This window comes from Penicillium paradoxum (genome assembly GCF_028828445.1).
Source record: "Penicillium paradoxum strain IBT 22861 chromosome Unknown utg000007l_segment0_segment0, whole genome shotgun sequence".
Classification (NCBI taxonomy): Eukaryota; Fungi; Ascomycota; class Eurotiomycetes; order Eurotiales; family Aspergillaceae; genus Penicillium; species Penicillium paradoxum.
In genome coordinates, this window is record NW_026643185.1 from 1,705,599 (window position 1) to 1,722,363 (window position 16,765).

Genomic DNA, 16,765 nt, shown 5'->3' on the forward strand with positions numbered 1-16,765 from the left:
GAGGAAAGCGTACATGTAGGCTGTGAATGTTCAGCGCAAACAACCAAACACCCACGTCTATGCGTGAAAGTCGCGGGTTGGCCTACAACCCAGGGAAATGTCTCCCGATTAGGCAAACCATTCTAATCTTTTCAAATACCCACGGCCTCCGAGTTATCTGATCATAAGGTTGTCTTGACAGAGCCTTTATTCTCGATTTGGTCTTTACTTTAGCACTGCCTGTTTCCCAGATAGTAAGTCAGAAACTCGAATTCAACCTGTCAAGAATATTTGAGAATCAATATAGACCACAAGTTTATTTACAAAATCCTTCTCGGTTTATTTCGGCGGGGGAGGACATATGAAGAGAAAGGCTAACTCGAAGTCATGAAAAACGAGTTCTCGAAGATGGTTTACCATATCTCTATGTACCGCTGGGGTAGGGAAATTCACTCTAGTGAATGGGATACCTGTGTCGCTGGAAAGCAAGATGTTGTTGTTATGAGTTTTTTTCGTACATTAGGTATATGTCAAGCAGTAGCGAAGTATCGCACAGAGGAGGCCATAGATATCTAGAATAAACCACCAAGATCTTTCATGTCACCATTTCTAGTGTTGAAAATGCTCTTGTTGCGATTGACTCTGTTGCGGGTCGTATGGGGATATTGACGAATTTGGCCGTGAGCGAATGCTTGTTCACACTGACCTTCGAAATTTTGATAATGGACCATGGGAACTGTGTGAATGTTGCTGAAAATCTAGATATAAAGAGCTCATCTGTCGCGTGGCGAGTAGATATGTGTAGTCTTTATTCCCAACGAAGGCCTTAAGTGTCAGGCTTTGACCGATGATGCCCGAGGAAGGTAAGAGAATTATCCCGGGCCATCAGTTACGAGAGAGAGCTGTTTTTTGTACGAAAGTGTTTATAAATTCAAGCTTAGAATGGATTCAAGTGATATCAAGCAATCTCTCTTGTCTAGTGGAAAATGAGATTGGAGGTCGCTAGATTGTAGGCTACCCGTTTAGAGGATAGCGCAGTGCTCAAAGGACCGACAATGCCTTTGTTCCTATCGCGACGTCTGGCCGGAAAATTCAACGGAGACAGAGGAGGTAATTTCCGACTCTCGGCCGATGTCCCCTGTTTTTTTCCCCTTCCCAAGGACCAGCCTATATGGGTGTCTCTTCCATGAGAACGGTGAAGGGATCTTCATAACACTTCCTATTCGAGCACTGCATGGTGTAGAGTCGTTTTCGACATCCATGTCGTTCTCCCAGGTAGGTACCTAGGCAACTTCAGACCTTCTTTTGAACAGGCATTTTGCTCTTGCCCATTCAACTACCGATTTACTCTACAAAATATCTTCCTACTTGAGTATAGGGATAGCTTTGTGCCATTGAAATTCCCCGTGGAAACGCTGCACGAGTATACTACCTAGCTACCTTTTATTGTCTGACCCACAATCAAGCAGTCCCAAACCTCTAAATATTATCATTCCCTCCATTTATTAATTTAGACCAATATGTATTCAAAATAGTGATAGATATGGCATAAATTTGATAGTAGATCACAGTAGAGGGGCGCATTCCAGCCATATACTTCGTAGACCGGTGTACTGTACGGAGTAGCTGAACATAGGTTCTTTTTTTCCGAGGGCATATATTCTGAAGCAACAGAAAGAAACTGCAAGTATCATGATCTCTCGCCATATGGGAACGTTAGACTTTGAAACAGTGTTCAGGTGGGCCATTTTTCCTAACTTCATTATATGCACGCCGTAACTATGTACATACTCCGTACCGTCGACAAAGTACCTAGGTAGTGGATACCGCGAATTATGCTGGGAATTGTAAGTACTATTAAGTAGAAAGTACATATAACCGACATTTCAAGTTGAGCCTATATGAACAGTACGTCGATTGGGAACTCTATTATGTGCGATCACTGAAGGTTTTTAGATTTACATTTGCCGACGGCACAAGATTTCGTGTTTCAGAGTATGTCATGAAACAAGATGACGCCCGTTAAATGAAAGTTCCAAGGTTGGTCAGTGGAAAAATTTCCTTGGCCTCCCGATTGCATCTCATTCGCTCTCGCTCAATAATAGTTGAGCCCAATATTCACGGGGGTGTCAAGTTATCGCAAAAGCCGTCATGGAGATGCTGACCCGAACTGAGATAAATGACGAGTTCTCCCGAACGCAATGCGAAAACAGACGAGACATTGGCGAGGCATGAACGGGATCAGATCAAATTAAAATTCACCACGGCCCATTGAGGACGAGATCCAACGGTGGCGCATGTGGAAGAAAGATGCCTCAAAGCCTGCAGCCGAGCCAATGTCATTTGTACGACAGAGATCGCGTTTGGATGCCAGGATGCATCCCACACGAGCCCAATGCCTAACGCTCGTTCATCTGGGCGTTGGCTTGCTTCTGTCACACTTGCCCCGTCCACCTGTACGGGTTAACCTTTTCGGGACATGTCCAGCTGTCAGGGGCAAAAGGGGCCTGAACGGAGTTGCAGGTACTTTAACCACGCGTTTGCTTCAGATCTCGGTCTGGCGGTGGAGGGAGCTATCTCCCCCATCAATCTGGAGACATCCCAAGTCAGGACTTCGCATCATTTCCAGGTGTTGCAATTGAGGAATGCCCGTCAAATCCGACAAGAAGGCAGAAAGAAGAAAAACGCAGAATTTTAGGAGTTGCATATAGTGGATCAGCTCTCGTATCGAAACGGTTAACTATATCGGAGGAATAGGGACGGGGTCCGGAGTAGAAGCCACTTCTATTCTTAGGCTGGGGAATGCATTTGGAAGCCTTTGACGGTCTACAACGCAGTAGCATGAATGCCATATTTGCAAACCTGATATCGATGAGATTTTAATTTGTGAGAAGTCCATCAAATTCGAAATTCGAGGTTGTTACAAGTAGAATAGCCATACAACCCCCCCCCAACCTGTCAACCCAGCCACCCGACTCCTTTTCCAGACTCCACGTGCTAGCGATCAACCTCCTCTCTTCTCCATATTCCTTTCCAATCTTCCATTCCAACCATCTTCGAAAATCTTCGGGGACCCGGTTATTCTCCGCGGCCCAAAATTCCCCCAGCTCGTGAATCTGGTTGGTCGAGGGAAAAAAAACTCCTGCATCTGACCCCTCCTCGGCCCAATCTCAATCTGTCTCGTGTAGAGACAGAATTCTGCCCACCATGAATCAGGATAATTTTCCATTGAAATTCCGCCGAGCATCGACCAAACTTCACAAGGATCCCCCTAGCTTGAGCTCGCGCATTCTTCGGACTCATCAAAGCACCACATCGCTGAAACGTACCCCATCCGCCCCCGTCTACCCGCGTTCCTCTCCCAGTAGCAGTCGCGAGCATAATCGGTCGCGATCCAACGCACAATTTCCCGGTTCTTCGTCGTCATCACTCGAGCAGAACAGTGGCGGACCATCGCCTTCCAACGACGAATCAAGTGGCTTCTTCTCCAACTTCACCTCCCGCGCCCGCACCCGCAGCTCCAATCGCTTTTCCTACAACGAGCAGAGCTCGGATGAATTGAATGGTCCTTACGAAACGCGGGGCATGCTCAGTGCTTTAGACGAGAACAGCGCCGAGACCGATCCTCATTCACAGCAGCAACCTGGACTCCGCTCTCACCATACTAGTCCCGATACCCGCGGACGCCACTCACTTCGTCAGTCAGCTAGTTTCACCACTCTAACGCAACGGATGGATTCTTTCACGCATCGTGAGGCCGAAAAGCCTCAAAATCCTGTCAAACGGTATTCTGATGATGACAATACTCCAATTCCTTCCCGAACGAGACAGAGTAAGAAGGCCAGCTTCTCCAGATTTGTGGATAGTGTGCTTGGAACGCCCGGTCGCAACATGAAAATTTCGGCCCCAGAGAATCCGGTCCATGTCACACATGTTGGCTATGACAACCAGACCGGTCAATTCACCGGTCTTCCCAAAGAATGGCAGCGGCTACTACAAGAGAACGGTATCTCGAAGAAGGAGCAGGAAGAGCACCCACAGACTATGATGGATATCATGCGCTTTTACGAGAAGAACACGCGAGGCGACAGTGATGATGAAGTATGGCATAAATTTGATAATGCGCAAGCTGCCCAAGCTTCCCAAGCCACGAGCCCACGAGAACAAACATCGCCACCGGGCAGCCCTCGATTCCCACAAAATCACGAAAACAGCTTCGAGAACCCGCGATCACCTCCACCCATTCCTCGCGGACCTCCGGCAGGCACGGCGGTCATGTCTCCTTCGCTGGGAGGTATGGTACCCCATCGTGCGCCCCCGAAGCCGCCGACCGGCATGACTCCCTCTCGCCCTCCCCCTCAACCACCGGTTCCGAATGTATACCCAATTCAGCAACGAAGCCCCCAGGAAAGTTATGGCCCTACGTTTGGCACTCCAACTATCCCGGAGACCGAGCCATTGCCAGTATCGCCCCATCGCAGTCCCTCCAGCTCCCAAAATGGCACACCTGCGCCTGGCGTTTCGAATGTTATCGCATCCCCAACACAATACCAGCGGCAACAGGAGCAAGTGATGGCCGCCGCTCAGCAGGCATTGGATCGGAATCGCACCCAACGCCAGCAAGCACAACATCCTCCCGCCATCTCTACGTCAACAAGTGCGCCAGCCCCCGATCTTTCGTCTGGGGTGTCACCCACCGTGCGTGCTCCGCCTGCTGCCAGACCCAGACAGCGCCAGCAGCGACAGAGCAGTGCCATGGATATCAGAGCACGCTTGATGCTGATCTGTCACCCTGGCGATCCTACGCAAATATACTACAATCTCAACAAGATCGGCCAAGGTGCCTCTGGGGGTGTGTTTACAGCATATGAGCATCCACACAATAATTGCGTCGCCATCAAGCAGATGAATTTAGATTTGCAGCCCAAGAAGGACTTGATTATCAACGAAATCTTGGTCATGAAGGATAGCAAGCACAAGAACATTGTCAACTTCTTGGAGAGCTTCCTGCATGGACTTGATCTCTGGGTTGTCATGGAATATATGGAGGGTGGCAGTCTCACAGATGTGGTTACCTTCAACATTATGAATGAGGGACAGATAGCCGCTGTTTGCAGAGAGGTGAGTGCCAAATGGCTCTACTTGTTTGGATGGTGGATCATGACATACTGATTATTTCTCCATTAGACCCTCAGCGGCCTCCAGCATTTGCATTCCAAGGGTGTGATCCATCGGGACATCAAATCCGACAACATCTTGCTGTCCATGGATGGCAACATCAAGCTGAGTAAGTTTTACCCAGTATCACATCGAAAAAAATGGTGCTAATAATTCCCAGCTGATTTCGGTTTCTGTGCTCAAATCAACGACTCGCAGAATAAGCGAAACACCATGGTTGGCACCCCATACTGGATGGCCCCCGAAGTCGTGACTCGTAAAGAGTATGGCCGCAAGGTCGATATCTGGAGTCTAGGCATCATGGCCATCGAGATGATTGAGGGTGAACCGCCATACCTGACAGAATCGCCCCTGCGCGCACTATATCTAATTGCTACGAACGGAACGCCCACCATCAAAGATGAGCATAACCTATCCCCGATCTTCCGCGAGTTCCTTCACTTTGCTCTGAAGGTTGATCCGGAGAAGCGGGCGTCGGCACACGACCTACTGAAGGTATTTATTCGTGTTCAACCCCCATTACCCTCGCGATGATGATTGACTGACCTTCCGCCCTTTAGCACCCATTCATGTCTTTCTGTGCACCACTCTCGCATCTCGCCCCCTTGGTCAAGGCTGCTCGCATCAGCCGCGCCCAAGAAAAAGCCCAAAAAGGAGGCGCCTAAGGAGGCAGATGAATGACCACGTTTTCCTATGTTTCGGTTTTATTTCGTCGTACTTGATCTCTCTTGACGTCTTGCTCAGATACCCCGTCACTCTCGATGTTTCTTCTAGATCCTGACGTGCAACTACCGTACGTTGGGAATCCGATTTTATGTACCCAATTTACTCCTTTATTTACCTCTCCACATCGATTGTCGGTGAGAGGGATTCTAATCCATGAGCACGTTGCCTGTGACCTTTGCTTTGCCGCTCACCATGCGTTGATCTCGGTTTCTATGTAATTTCTTGTAGTTCTATTGCTCGTTCTGTCGCTTGAGCTTATGTTGAATACCAGCAGCTACCTTCAAATTCTGCCTTGCTATTCCTTCTTATCTCCATCTGTGGTGAAAAGTTTGTAGTGGAGGTATATTCAGCCACAACCACATCAGTACTCCGTCAAGAAGAAATGCAGCAGCCTAGTAGTAAGCTCATAAATGTCAGCAGGAACAGAAAATTGGAAATGGAAGACGTCAGAAACAAAGGAGATAATATTCGAGGATCCGCCCCAAGGCAGCCATAGAAGCGAAATTTATCTTCACTTTCTACAAACCGGGCTAATAGTAACCCGACAGTTCCCAAAGTACCTGAGGCTGGGCATCGTCGTCATATGCTGACTCAGGTGACGAGTTCCGCAATACCCCAACACTGTCCCTGAACAACTCAGGACACTGATTAACGAAGATCCAGCACTGCAATATCAGTCGCTTGCTATACCATTCCTTGCCAAGGTCCTCTGTGATTTTCACACCGCCCGCATCATCCCACAGCCTTGCCACACCATTCGTTGTCGCCGACTCCCCGCATTCGGTGCTGGAGGACCATCGCTGCAAGTCACATAGCCAACTCTTTAAAAAGAGAGCTTGCTTTTCGATACAGAAATCTAATTGGGACCTGTCGCCGAAGTTCTGCGACGTGAATATCAGACCATCCGCTCGTCATACGCCTAGGACCGCTGTCCGACTGCTCCGCTAATCCACATACCTCCCGGTGATTACCCGCGACGGTTGACGACCTACATTCGCGATGTTTCGCGCGCAGCCAAATCACTTCGACGATGCCGTTGGTAAGCTTTGCCGTTTTATATACCCCGTCAAATATACCTGCGGCCCTGAACCTGGCTAGCTATGAGCGAATCTTCCTGGTATCCACTGAACCTGCCCATGACATGCGATGACTGACATTTGTCTGTTTATAGCCAAGGCGACGGACGAGAACCTGACTTCTGAGAACTGGGAATATATTCTGGTGCGTTTTATATGGGATTTTAGCGACTTCTCACATTCGGTACAGGCTTCAGACATGGGAAACTGATTCGGCGTTGTGGTATAGGATGTCTGTGACAAAGTTGGTTCCGAGGAATCAGGGTATGTGGCTCACGCCGAATTGAAGCATATTTTAAATATGGGCGAAGAACAGTTGCTGATTGCGAGTTCCGGCAATGCAGTGCGAAAGAGGCTGTGGCTGCCATGATCAAGAGGCTGGCTCACCGAAATGCCAACGTCCAGCTTTATACATTGGAGGTTCGTGGCCATATATCCGTGCCCATAGAAGCGCGGCGATTTCTTCTGCTAGTCAACATAAACTGACTGGCTCACAGCTTGGAAATGCGTTGTCGCAAAACTGCGGATTGAAGATTCATCGCGAGTTGGCCTCCAGAAGCTTTACCGATGCACTATTGCGCCTGGCGAACGACCGTGTAAGAAATAGCCAATTCTACCCCCAAGTCGCAAATATTAACTATGGATCTTCCAGAATACGCATCAACAAGTCAAGTCTAAAATTCTGGAGCGGATGGAGGAATGGACGCAGATGTTTTCATCAAACCCAGATTTTGGTATTATGGAACAAGCTTATATGAAATTAAAAACCACCAGTGAGAATCCATTTCCTGTCATAGATATTGAGCTTGGCTGATGATATCAAGACCCGAATCTGCAGCCACCGTCGAAACCAGGCAAGCGTGAGATCACTGATGTTGATCGCCAGAAGGAGGAAGAAGAATTGCAAATGGCACTGGCTCTCTCAATTAAAGACAAGGCAATCCCATCGGCGTCTACTCCGGCAGAATCTCGAGCTCAGGCATCATCATCTGCAACTGCAGCTGCATCGGTACCAACTCCAATGAATCAAGCAGATTCCGCTGAAGCTCAAGCTGTACTTTCGGGTACATCGGTGGCCACTGTGTCGCGTGTGAGAGCGTTGTTTGACTTCCAACCTTCCGAGCCTGGCGAGCTTCAATTCCGCAAAGGCGATACGATTGCAGTCCTTGAATCGGTTTACAAGGATTGGTGGAAGGGATCTCTGAGAGGCCAAACTGGCATCTTCCCTCTCAACTATGTCGAGAAACTCCCAGATCCCACTGTGGATGAGCTCCAGCGCGAAGCTCAGATGGAAGCTGACGTTTTTGGGCAGATCAAGAGTGTTGAAAAACTACTGACTCTGCTGAGCACTCGCAACCCAGATCTCAATGTTCATGAAAATGAAGAGATTACTACTCTCTACCAGGCTACACTTGCAATCCGGCCCAAGCTCATCGAATTGATCGGCAAATATACGCAAAAGAAAGGTAACAAGACAGTTGATTATCTGATCAAGGGAATTCTGCTCACACATGTTTAGATGAATTCACCCAGCTCAATGAGAAGTTCATCAAAGCTCGTCGCGATTACGAGTCCCTCCTAGAGGCGTCGTTGGCGCACCCAGCGCAGCCGCAATACGGAAGACCTCCCCAGCAACAGTATGGTTATCCTGGCGCTGCGCCTGCTGGGTACCCATCTGCTCCTCAGGCAGATCCTCGATACTTCACTCCCCGGCCTCAAGGTTTGTAGACTCTAGGAATCATCCCACTGCCTCCGAGGTCTAACATGGACTTGTCAGATACTACGCCGGCCCAAGCAAACGCATACGGGCCATACCCTGTCAGCGAGCAGACCATGCCGTACCGCCCAGCCTCTCACTCCCCTGATCCCCGTACTCAAGGTCAAGCGGGGTCGCCGGCAGTGCAGCAGCAAACACCCCAGGCCGATCCCTACCAACCTGTTCATCACCACCCGCAGTCTACATACGATAACCCTCAAGAACTGGGGACCTCTGTGTATGATACACCTGTTGATCAGCCTGCTACTGTTCCTGGTCAGCGCATGCAGTACCCTCCAGCTGCCCAAGCTGCGCCTGCTGGCCACCAGCAGTTCCAACACCACCAGCAGCAACAACAGCAAGACTATCCGCCCTCGGCTTATTCCCCCGAGGAGACACCTCAGATCCCGCCTGCCTCCAACATGCCTAAAATCCCACCCCAGTTCCAGCAACAACAGCAACAGACCCCCTATCCTAGCTCCCCCAGTAGCCATCAGCCCCCTCCCTCGCACCAGCCTCCACCGGTACCCGGAACAGCACAGCAACAACAGTATACATCCTACAACCCGGCACCTCCGGCTGCAAGCACGGGTGAGTACCAAGCCTACCAGCCTTCACAGGGTGGTGCAGCAGCCTCGAACCCGGCTTCTTTCTATCGGTAATTGATGTCTCGTCACGACTATTCTCATTTCGTTAATAGCGATCAATACCTTTGTTGTGCTTAATGTTGGCTTCTGTATTCGGCATTTGAATCCATATTCTTCCGCTTCACCACCCTTTTGCTGGCTGTCTCTGCCATGTATGTAGCCAATGATTAAATGTGTTGTCGATTTGATCCCAGTACATACGTGTTCCCTACCTTATTTTTGGTATATCAGGTCTATATGAGGCTCTATAAACTCTATTTGCCGATCACAACTCTAATTTTACTCAATCAAACTCAATGGACTTAATCCTGGATAGACTTAGGGAAGAGAAGAAACGCGAGGACTATTCATATAGCAGGAGAGCCAGTAAAAAAAATAAGCCCTATAACTTTTCAAGGTTAACACTGAGGCGACCCAAAGATTTTCGATTGTGGCAAGGATGTCAGTGACCTCGGGATATGTTGATATCCAACCTTAGCCATCCGCACCGGCCTTGTACTCACTCTAGTTGCAACCTGGCCGGCAATATCCGCGGGTATCTTTCTACCAGGTACCTATCTGTCACCATTTGTCCGCAGGCGGATTTTTGGCTGATCAAAATCGGACAAAGGTCACTCACAAGTCACCCGTCAACGCCAGCCACGCTCAGATTGGACAGTGAACGTAGCCAAACGTAGAAGCTTCTATCACATAGAGACTATATTTGTCAATTCCCAATATTCTGTGATTCACGTCAATGGCCGGTTGGCCCAGCCTCTGTTGTTCCTCGCTTAAGGAAGAACCCGAGCCTGGAGACAGCAACGGCACTTTTTCGTACCATGGCCAGTGCCTCTAACCCGGAGAGACCTGCGTGGGTTAGAACAAAACCCACAATCACGAGCACAGTAGTCACATCTTCTCGCACTGCCTTTGATCAACCAAGACCGAAGGCGCCATTGCGGCAACTTCATGCTCATCCTGAAGGTTCGCTGGGAGATCGGGATAAACTGGCGTAAATCATCCAGGCCGTGGCCTATTAACTCTAGTTCAGAGTCTGCAGTTCTGCATGCCACTTGTCTCACTCTTTTTGTGCTTTCTTCGGATCATATGGTAGGTCTTCTGCGCTCTCGCATTGCCTGAGAATAGTACGGTGGTGAATGATAGATATGAGAGGGTTGGCGAGAACTAAAATCCAAGACTCTGGGGTGATATCATTGTCTATTATTGATGTTTGCTTGGATAAGTCGGAATTTTAGCATCCAACCCATGTACATAGTGATTGTGAAATCAAAGGGACGAATGGATATCCACATGTGTGCATGATGCGTGGTGTTGGTACCTGTAAGGACTAGGTCTTCGAGACTGATATCAGTCAATGCTCTCAGCAGGAGACATTGGGGGATTGGTTTGAATCCTGGTCTTTAGATTGGTTAATGCCATACGATGTCAAGTGTTCGGAAAGAGCACAAAACACGCATCACATCCTGGTGATCTCTTGAGCACACGGCTCTTTCCGCGACGGATTGCGTGTAGGAACCAAGCTCTTTTCCACTTCCAGTCTCACTTCACCTTTTTCACTGAAGGAGCTCGGGATATTCTTGAGCGCGACCATCCCACGCTCTATCATTCAGACAAACTAATCAGAAGCCTTGCATCCCAAGTGAACCACGCCAAATCACCGACGGCGAGGGAGCAAGCTGTCTCGTCTCGTCACGTCAACATGGCCCTAGAAGACCTGCCAACGGAGATCCTGTTGCTGATTCTGGAATCCCTGTCCTCCCCGGTTGATCTTCTCTCTGCCACTCGAGCCTCGCCCGTACTGCACTGTACTTTCATCACTTACAAAAAGCATCTTCTCAGACATAATCTCCTCCAGGCCATCCACCCAGCATGTCGAGCAGATGTGTATAGCGCACTGGACGCCCAGAGTATCCCCAAGCTGATCACATCCGGGGAAAGCCTTGCGAGGATCAAGTCCGAGGGTTTCTCGTTCTTTGCCAGGGACCGAGGTCGTCGCGGAAGCAGTGGTTACCAGTTCAAACTGGACGATGAGCAAGTCGAGACACTATTTCGCCTCCATGTCGGCATCGAAAGATTAATCGACTGTTATTGCCAATGGTCATTGGGCAATCTCCAAGCACACCAAGTGAAGCCGACACAGTTTGATGCAAACGCCGTCTACCCAAGAGCAGACTTGTCAACGACGGAACGGGTCCGTCTGCAACGCGCGTTTTACCGATGTGACATCCATGCAAGATTCCGACAGGTGCTCCATCTCCTCAGCGATAACAGCTCATCCTTGAGTTACGCCCAGAGTGTATTGAGCTTCGTTTCCCAATTCGCGTTCCATGAATTCGAGGAGATTTTCTGCGTCAAACAATTCCTAGCTCAATATGTCAGGTCGCTCTGCGAGCGAGTGGAGGATGATTTCATCGCTTCTTTTTCTCCGAATGCTTTGCCCGGGAGAGGCACCAAGAGGCAATCTGCATACAAGCCACCACAGACAAAGAACCTGTATCCCGATGAGCTTTCCTTTTTCACCAACAAATACCGTGAAAGCCAGCATGCAGATCATGTCAAATTCATCACCTCGTATGGTCTATCGTACCTGCTACACTTGAATCAGCTCGGACCGCGTGCTCTCAAATACGCCATTCTTGAATCATACGCGGACTCGCTCAAGGACACCGTGACCGATTTTATCAACACCTGTGGGCTGCTAATCGAGTCATGTGACAAAGAGGAGAGAGACACCGTTCTCCGCGGCAGACTGGTTTCCATTCCGGGTGATCTGGTCAGCAGTATCAACCTGGGCTGGAAATGGGCGACCAGTTTCGAAGAGTTCCCTAGACCTAATAGTCCGGCTATGTTTGACTTACGGAATCGGGGGTATGTCTTCTGGGACCAGGGACGGTTGCAAGCATCGGGTCTTGTGAATGAACCTGTTAGGGTCTGCATCGCGGCGTATTACTTCCCTCCTGGCCATGAGGAGCCATTCTTGAGACCGAGTGTTGAGGACCGATTTGCTGGATTCGAGCTGGATCATAAGGCATTGACAGAATGGAAGGATGAGTAGATATTCATTCTCAGAAAGACATTGTCACTCATAATGAATAAGGTATTTGTCTCCCGATCTCATCCATCCTCAAAGTTATGTAAAATTCCATGTGCAGAGCCCATTGGGACCAAGACGGTCCAATCCTCCCGCGAAGTCAGTCGACGCAATATCTCTCCGACCGGATCAGCAGTCAAAATCGTTGACGGATCAACGACTTAGTCGTCACCCTTGGCGGGATCCTGAGCATCGTTCTACTTCTTCGGCTTCTTACCAAGAAAAATGTTCTTGATGCGGTGGAGTTCCAGCTTGGCAGCCTGGGCAGTGAGATGCAGGTGCGTGGTAACGAAATTAAACTCGACCTATGATGAGTACGATCCACATCAGTATGATAATGATAACCGTCAACAATATAAGATGGCTGACCTTGGTGGCTTCGACACAGTGCCTGAACAATACACGATGCTTGTCCGCGATGATAGCAAGCACTTCTCGCTGCGGCGAGACCTTCTTCTCGGCCTTCACGATCTTGCGGCGAGTCATTGTTTCGTCTGGCTATCTTGTAGCAGGATGGGATTGATGGTCTCGAATGAGCTGTCTTTGATGGGATGGAAGTGCTGATCAGACGAGAGAATACACAAAGGATGAAGCAGATGAGAAGAAATAGTAAGCTGCGGATTGAAAAGAATGATTCACTCGTCGATTATGTCGCCGTGTACGTGACGCTATTTAGTAGTTCTTAGCCCCCGACGAGCATCGCCCCGGCGATCTATGAATCTATGAATCGTCGCGGCAATCTGAGCAAGTGAGCCGTGTTGTTATGGAGTATACTAAGCATCAACCGGGCATATATCTCGTCATTCTCTGTCATATGGGAAAAGATCGTAGAGAGAGGCAATCCCGCCGTGTATTTGAAGCTATCAACTATATCTGATAGCTAAATGAAGCGAATTTAGCAAGAATTTGATCGGTTAGCAAGAAAACATGGTCGCATTGTCAGAAGATATTTCGCTAAGAATGAGTGCTAACGATAGTAATGAGTTCCAGGCACTTTTCACACATCAAGTTCAAAGCGACAACAAGTAACATGAAAAAACGAAGGAATTCATCCAACGGACACAATCCCTATTCCATCCTACTTGTACTCGTAAATGGAGCTATCATCGTCGTCTTCCTCCTCTTTCTTGATTTGCATATCCTTGTGGCAATCAATAGTCTTCATGTTAACAGAATCAACATCCTCTTCTTTCTTGATTCGTATTTTTTTGTGATCATCGATGGTCTTAATCTTGACAGGAGCGATATCCTCTTCGTCGTTGGTAGGCCGTGTATTGTGATTGCCAGCGGTTTCAGTAGATGTAGCATCAACGCCGTGATTTTGGGTATCTTGATCAACTTGTTTGGTTTGTTGCTTCCCGCGAGTCTTTGTAGCCACGGTGTGGGAAGTATCATCCTGACTTGCAAGCTGTCCCTTCAGCCGATAAAAGCGGTATTTGGCTGAGTTTCTAGTGATGCCCTGGGACTTCCCAACGGCGGCAAAGTCGACCTAAAGGATTCGTTGATGTTAGAAACACTCCAAATACACCAATAGAGGGAAGACTGACTCGACCGCTTGATTCAAGGAGACATCGCATTAGGAATTCGTGATTCCGGTCGAAGCGAGACGTAGTTCGTCGGCGCTTGGCGGGGGAGCTGTTAGGCTCGGAAGGCTCTCGTGGAGTCATGGTTGAGGTTCGAGGGATGGATTTGAGAGTTTGCGGATGAAGGAGTTGGGGGATATGTTACGTGGATGATGGAACAGCTACAACAGAAGAGTCACAACAAGAACAGAAAATGATGATCGGACTTGGGAGACTCGGGGTAAACGATATTTGATCTCAGATCAATGGTCTCGACATGTGAAGGTTGCCAGTTTGCCTCGATAGACAAGTTAGATTTTCAACCTCGTTATAATTACAAACTCGCTTCTCCAAATGCTTTCACAGCAAACCCAGGAAGGTTTCCCCCCTCACCTTATTCCGCTGTCGACATGTCACTATATGCCCAAATCTTACGAGGAGGCAAATATAACCGTAAAAGAAACTTCTAGGGAGAGATTCAAGAAGACTACAAAGACGTCGCAAAGCCGCTATCCGACGTTGCTCAGTTTTATCAACTATTAATAGGCATGCATCTTGATGTCTCCGTCTAGCCTCTAAAGGGCTCCATCGTTTTGAAGCAATCTACTTATTGATCGCTGGTCGACGAGTCGCAGTCGCTCGCCCTTCCAACCCCTCTAACACCATTGAAGATGAGATCCGGTAACTGGGCACCTCCTTCAACTTGCTAAAGCGATACTACATCAACCTTGATGGTTAAGCTACTGCAAAAAGGAGCTATCATTCTCAGAGCTAGGAAAAGGGGGACTTTATGGTCCTCACCGACTAAAGCCAGCAAACGAAAGAGTCCGTCAAAGGGCTCAGTTTACACAGATCTCTGTCTGAAAGACCCGGCATCTAAACACTTGGCACATTGTCCCGAACACCACTGCCATCTCGAGCATTGATACAATCGTGTCAGATGTGACTAGCAGAGCTAATTGAGGCTGCCTTCTTCTAGGGCGAGAGTGTAGCCAAATTCATAGTGTTGTGCGCTAGGGCAAAACGCATCCAGGATGATCGAAACAGAGCTTACCTGGATACTGCCGTTCGGTATTTCCAATGAACTATGTTTCCTAAGCTTGAGAAAATACTGTTTCGACTAAATAAAATTCAAGCAAAGTGGGAGCTCCGAAATCGTAATGTACATAAGAGAAGAAGAGTCGGCCGCGTTTGTGGCCTTACGATGTATTTCTGGTAGTCTTTTTGGAATCCTTTTGGACGGAAATCTTCAGATACTGATTGGCAATGTTAAAATTTGGGCCTTGGGATCACTCTGGCTTATTCGATGGATGTTCTTGTTTGGCATCTAGTATTGATTAACGTCCAGAAGGAAAAAAAAGAAATCGTGGTTCCAGAGGGGGTCGAACCCTCGACTTTGGCGTTATTAGCACCACACTCTAACCAACTGAGTTATGGAACCGAGTATATATTACGTCCCAGGAATAAAATATTATAGACCAGGAAGTATGTAAAACCGTCGCTCTCGTCTTTGCCACTCAAATACCCTGCAATTGTGGTATACCGAATTTTATATATGAGATATATAGAATGTCGCTGCATATTTTTCCAAATCAATGAACTCGGCGCATCAAAATCGGAAATACCATTCATGCTTTTTATGAACTCCAATACAACTGAATTAGAATTCATCATAAAAGAAAGAACATACATTCGCCGCTGGACGCGGTTCTCGTTGGTCTCAGGCCTCACCCCCTTTTTGCTGGCTGACCTGTCACTTTCCCTTCCTTTCTTCACTCATGTCCCCCTTTTATTTCCCCTCAGCGATAGATATCGAACTAGCGTTTGCACCTATCTTATTAGTGTGATCAGAACTTAACAGCCTTTGAAACCACGTTCACTATCATCATGGGACCACAAATAACAAGCTGGGATGATCTCACAGAAGTATGGGAGCAACGCGACGACATAGCAGGGCAAATCCGCCACACATCCTTCGCAGTGTTCGACAATAGCGAGCAGTTTTACTACGGCAGAATTGAAGCACCGAAGACGGATGTGACCTTTGATCAGATGGCCAATGCCCTTCGAATTGTTCCCGATGAAGAAGTATACACGAAATGGCCAGCCTCTAGCATTGCGCTAGTGCAAAATCCAAGGACACCTATTGAGGGCAGCTATATCAAACGCCCCTGTGCACAAATGTACGAGGTTCTGAAAGACCATAATGCGCTGGCTCAGCTCTCGAACCCGTTGGTAGCAGAGGCTGAATTGCTATACTCGCTATCCCAGAACCCGCATCCCAATATCATCGGGTATCATGGCTGTCAAGTTCTCCGTGGCTATTTCATTGGGATTGTCCTTGACAGACACCCATACGATCTATATACCTTTTTTGAGCGACAATTTGGAACAATTGATATAGAGCCTTTTATGACGGCCCTCGAGTCAGCAGTTTATCATCTTCATACGCATGGATTAGCTCACAATGACTTGAACTCACGCAACATTCTAGTCAACAAAGAAGGAATGCCTATTTTGATCGACTTCGGTGGATGCCAGCCTACTGGGACTTATTTGAAGTTTATTCGAGGGACTAAGGAGTGGATCGATGGAGAAATCAAGGACTATAATACATCGGATAAGGAGCATGATATTTCTGCCCTTGCGAAGATCAGGGCGTGGTTGGACAAGCCTGTCTTTGATGAATGATTCATGTTGCCGGCTGAACTCAGCCGTTCTTCGTTCTCTCCTTTATTGAGTGAAAAGTC

The 16,765-nt window shown here is 48.2% G+C and overlaps 6 protein-coding genes across 6 annotated transcripts; 4 read left to right on the forward strand and 2 right to left on the reverse strand.

Annotated features, from left to right (window-relative positions):
- Window positions 1-3,186: 3,186 nt before the first annotated feature.
- Window positions 3,187-5,822, forward strand: pakA (mitogen-activated protein kinase kinase kinase kinase STE20; the record flags this gene model as incomplete). Its single annotated transcript, XM_057179242.1, has 4 exons — window positions 3,187-5,100; window positions 5,167-5,266; window positions 5,318-5,652; window positions 5,718-5,822. The coding sequence occupies 4 exons, from the start codon at window positions 3,187-3,189 to the stop codon at window positions 5,820-5,822; spliced, it is 2,454 nt and encodes an 817-aa protein (XP_057027628.1).
- Window positions 5,823-6,882: 1,060 nt separating this feature from the next.
- Window positions 6,883-9,377, forward strand: N7457_008200 (ESCRT-0 subunit protein HSE1; the record flags this gene model as incomplete). The annotated part of the gene is made up of 9 exons (XM_057179243.1): window positions 6,883-6,922; window positions 7,055-7,104; window positions 7,189-7,223; window positions 7,304-7,379; window positions 7,457-7,555; window positions 7,612-7,732; window positions 7,784-8,425; window positions 8,479-8,679; window positions 8,737-9,377. 9 exons carry the CDS (start codon window positions 6,883-6,885, stop codon window positions 9,375-9,377), a joined length of 1,905 nt encoding a protein of 634 aa, XP_057027629.1.
- A 1,684-nt stretch (window positions 9,378-11,061) lies between these two features.
- N7457_008201 (uncharacterized protein) lies at window positions 11,062-12,417 on the forward strand (the record flags this gene model as incomplete). Its single annotated transcript, XM_057179244.1, has 1 exon — window positions 11,062-12,417. One exon carries the CDS (start codon window positions 11,062-11,064, stop codon window positions 12,415-12,417), a length of 1,356 nt encoding a protein of 451 aa, XP_057027630.1.
- Window positions 12,418-12,650: 233 nt separating this feature from the next.
- Window positions 12,651-12,939, reverse strand: N7457_008202 (uncharacterized protein; the record flags this gene model as incomplete). Its single annotated transcript, XM_057179245.1, has 2 exons — window positions 12,651-12,758; window positions 12,823-12,939. The coding sequence occupies 2 exons, from the start codon at window positions 12,937-12,939 to the stop codon at window positions 12,651-12,653; spliced, it is 225 nt and encodes a 74-aa protein (XP_057027631.1).
- Window positions 12,940-13,531: 592 nt separating this feature from the next.
- On the reverse strand, window positions 13,532-14,120 carry N7457_008203 (uncharacterized protein; the record flags this gene model as incomplete). The annotated part of the gene is made up of 2 exons (XM_057179246.1): window positions 13,532-13,942; window positions 14,001-14,120. The coding sequence occupies 2 exons, from the start codon at window positions 14,118-14,120 to the stop codon at window positions 13,532-13,534; spliced, it is 531 nt and encodes a 176-aa protein (XP_057027632.1).
- A 1,782-nt stretch (window positions 14,121-15,902) lies between these two features.
- N7457_008204 (uncharacterized protein) lies at window positions 15,903-16,706 on the forward strand (the record flags this gene model as incomplete). The annotated part of the gene is made up of 1 exon (XM_057179247.1): window positions 15,903-16,706. One exon carries the CDS (start codon window positions 15,903-15,905, stop codon window positions 16,704-16,706), a length of 804 nt encoding a protein of 267 aa, XP_057027633.1.
- Between the last annotated feature and the right edge of the window lie 59 nt (window positions 16,707-16,765).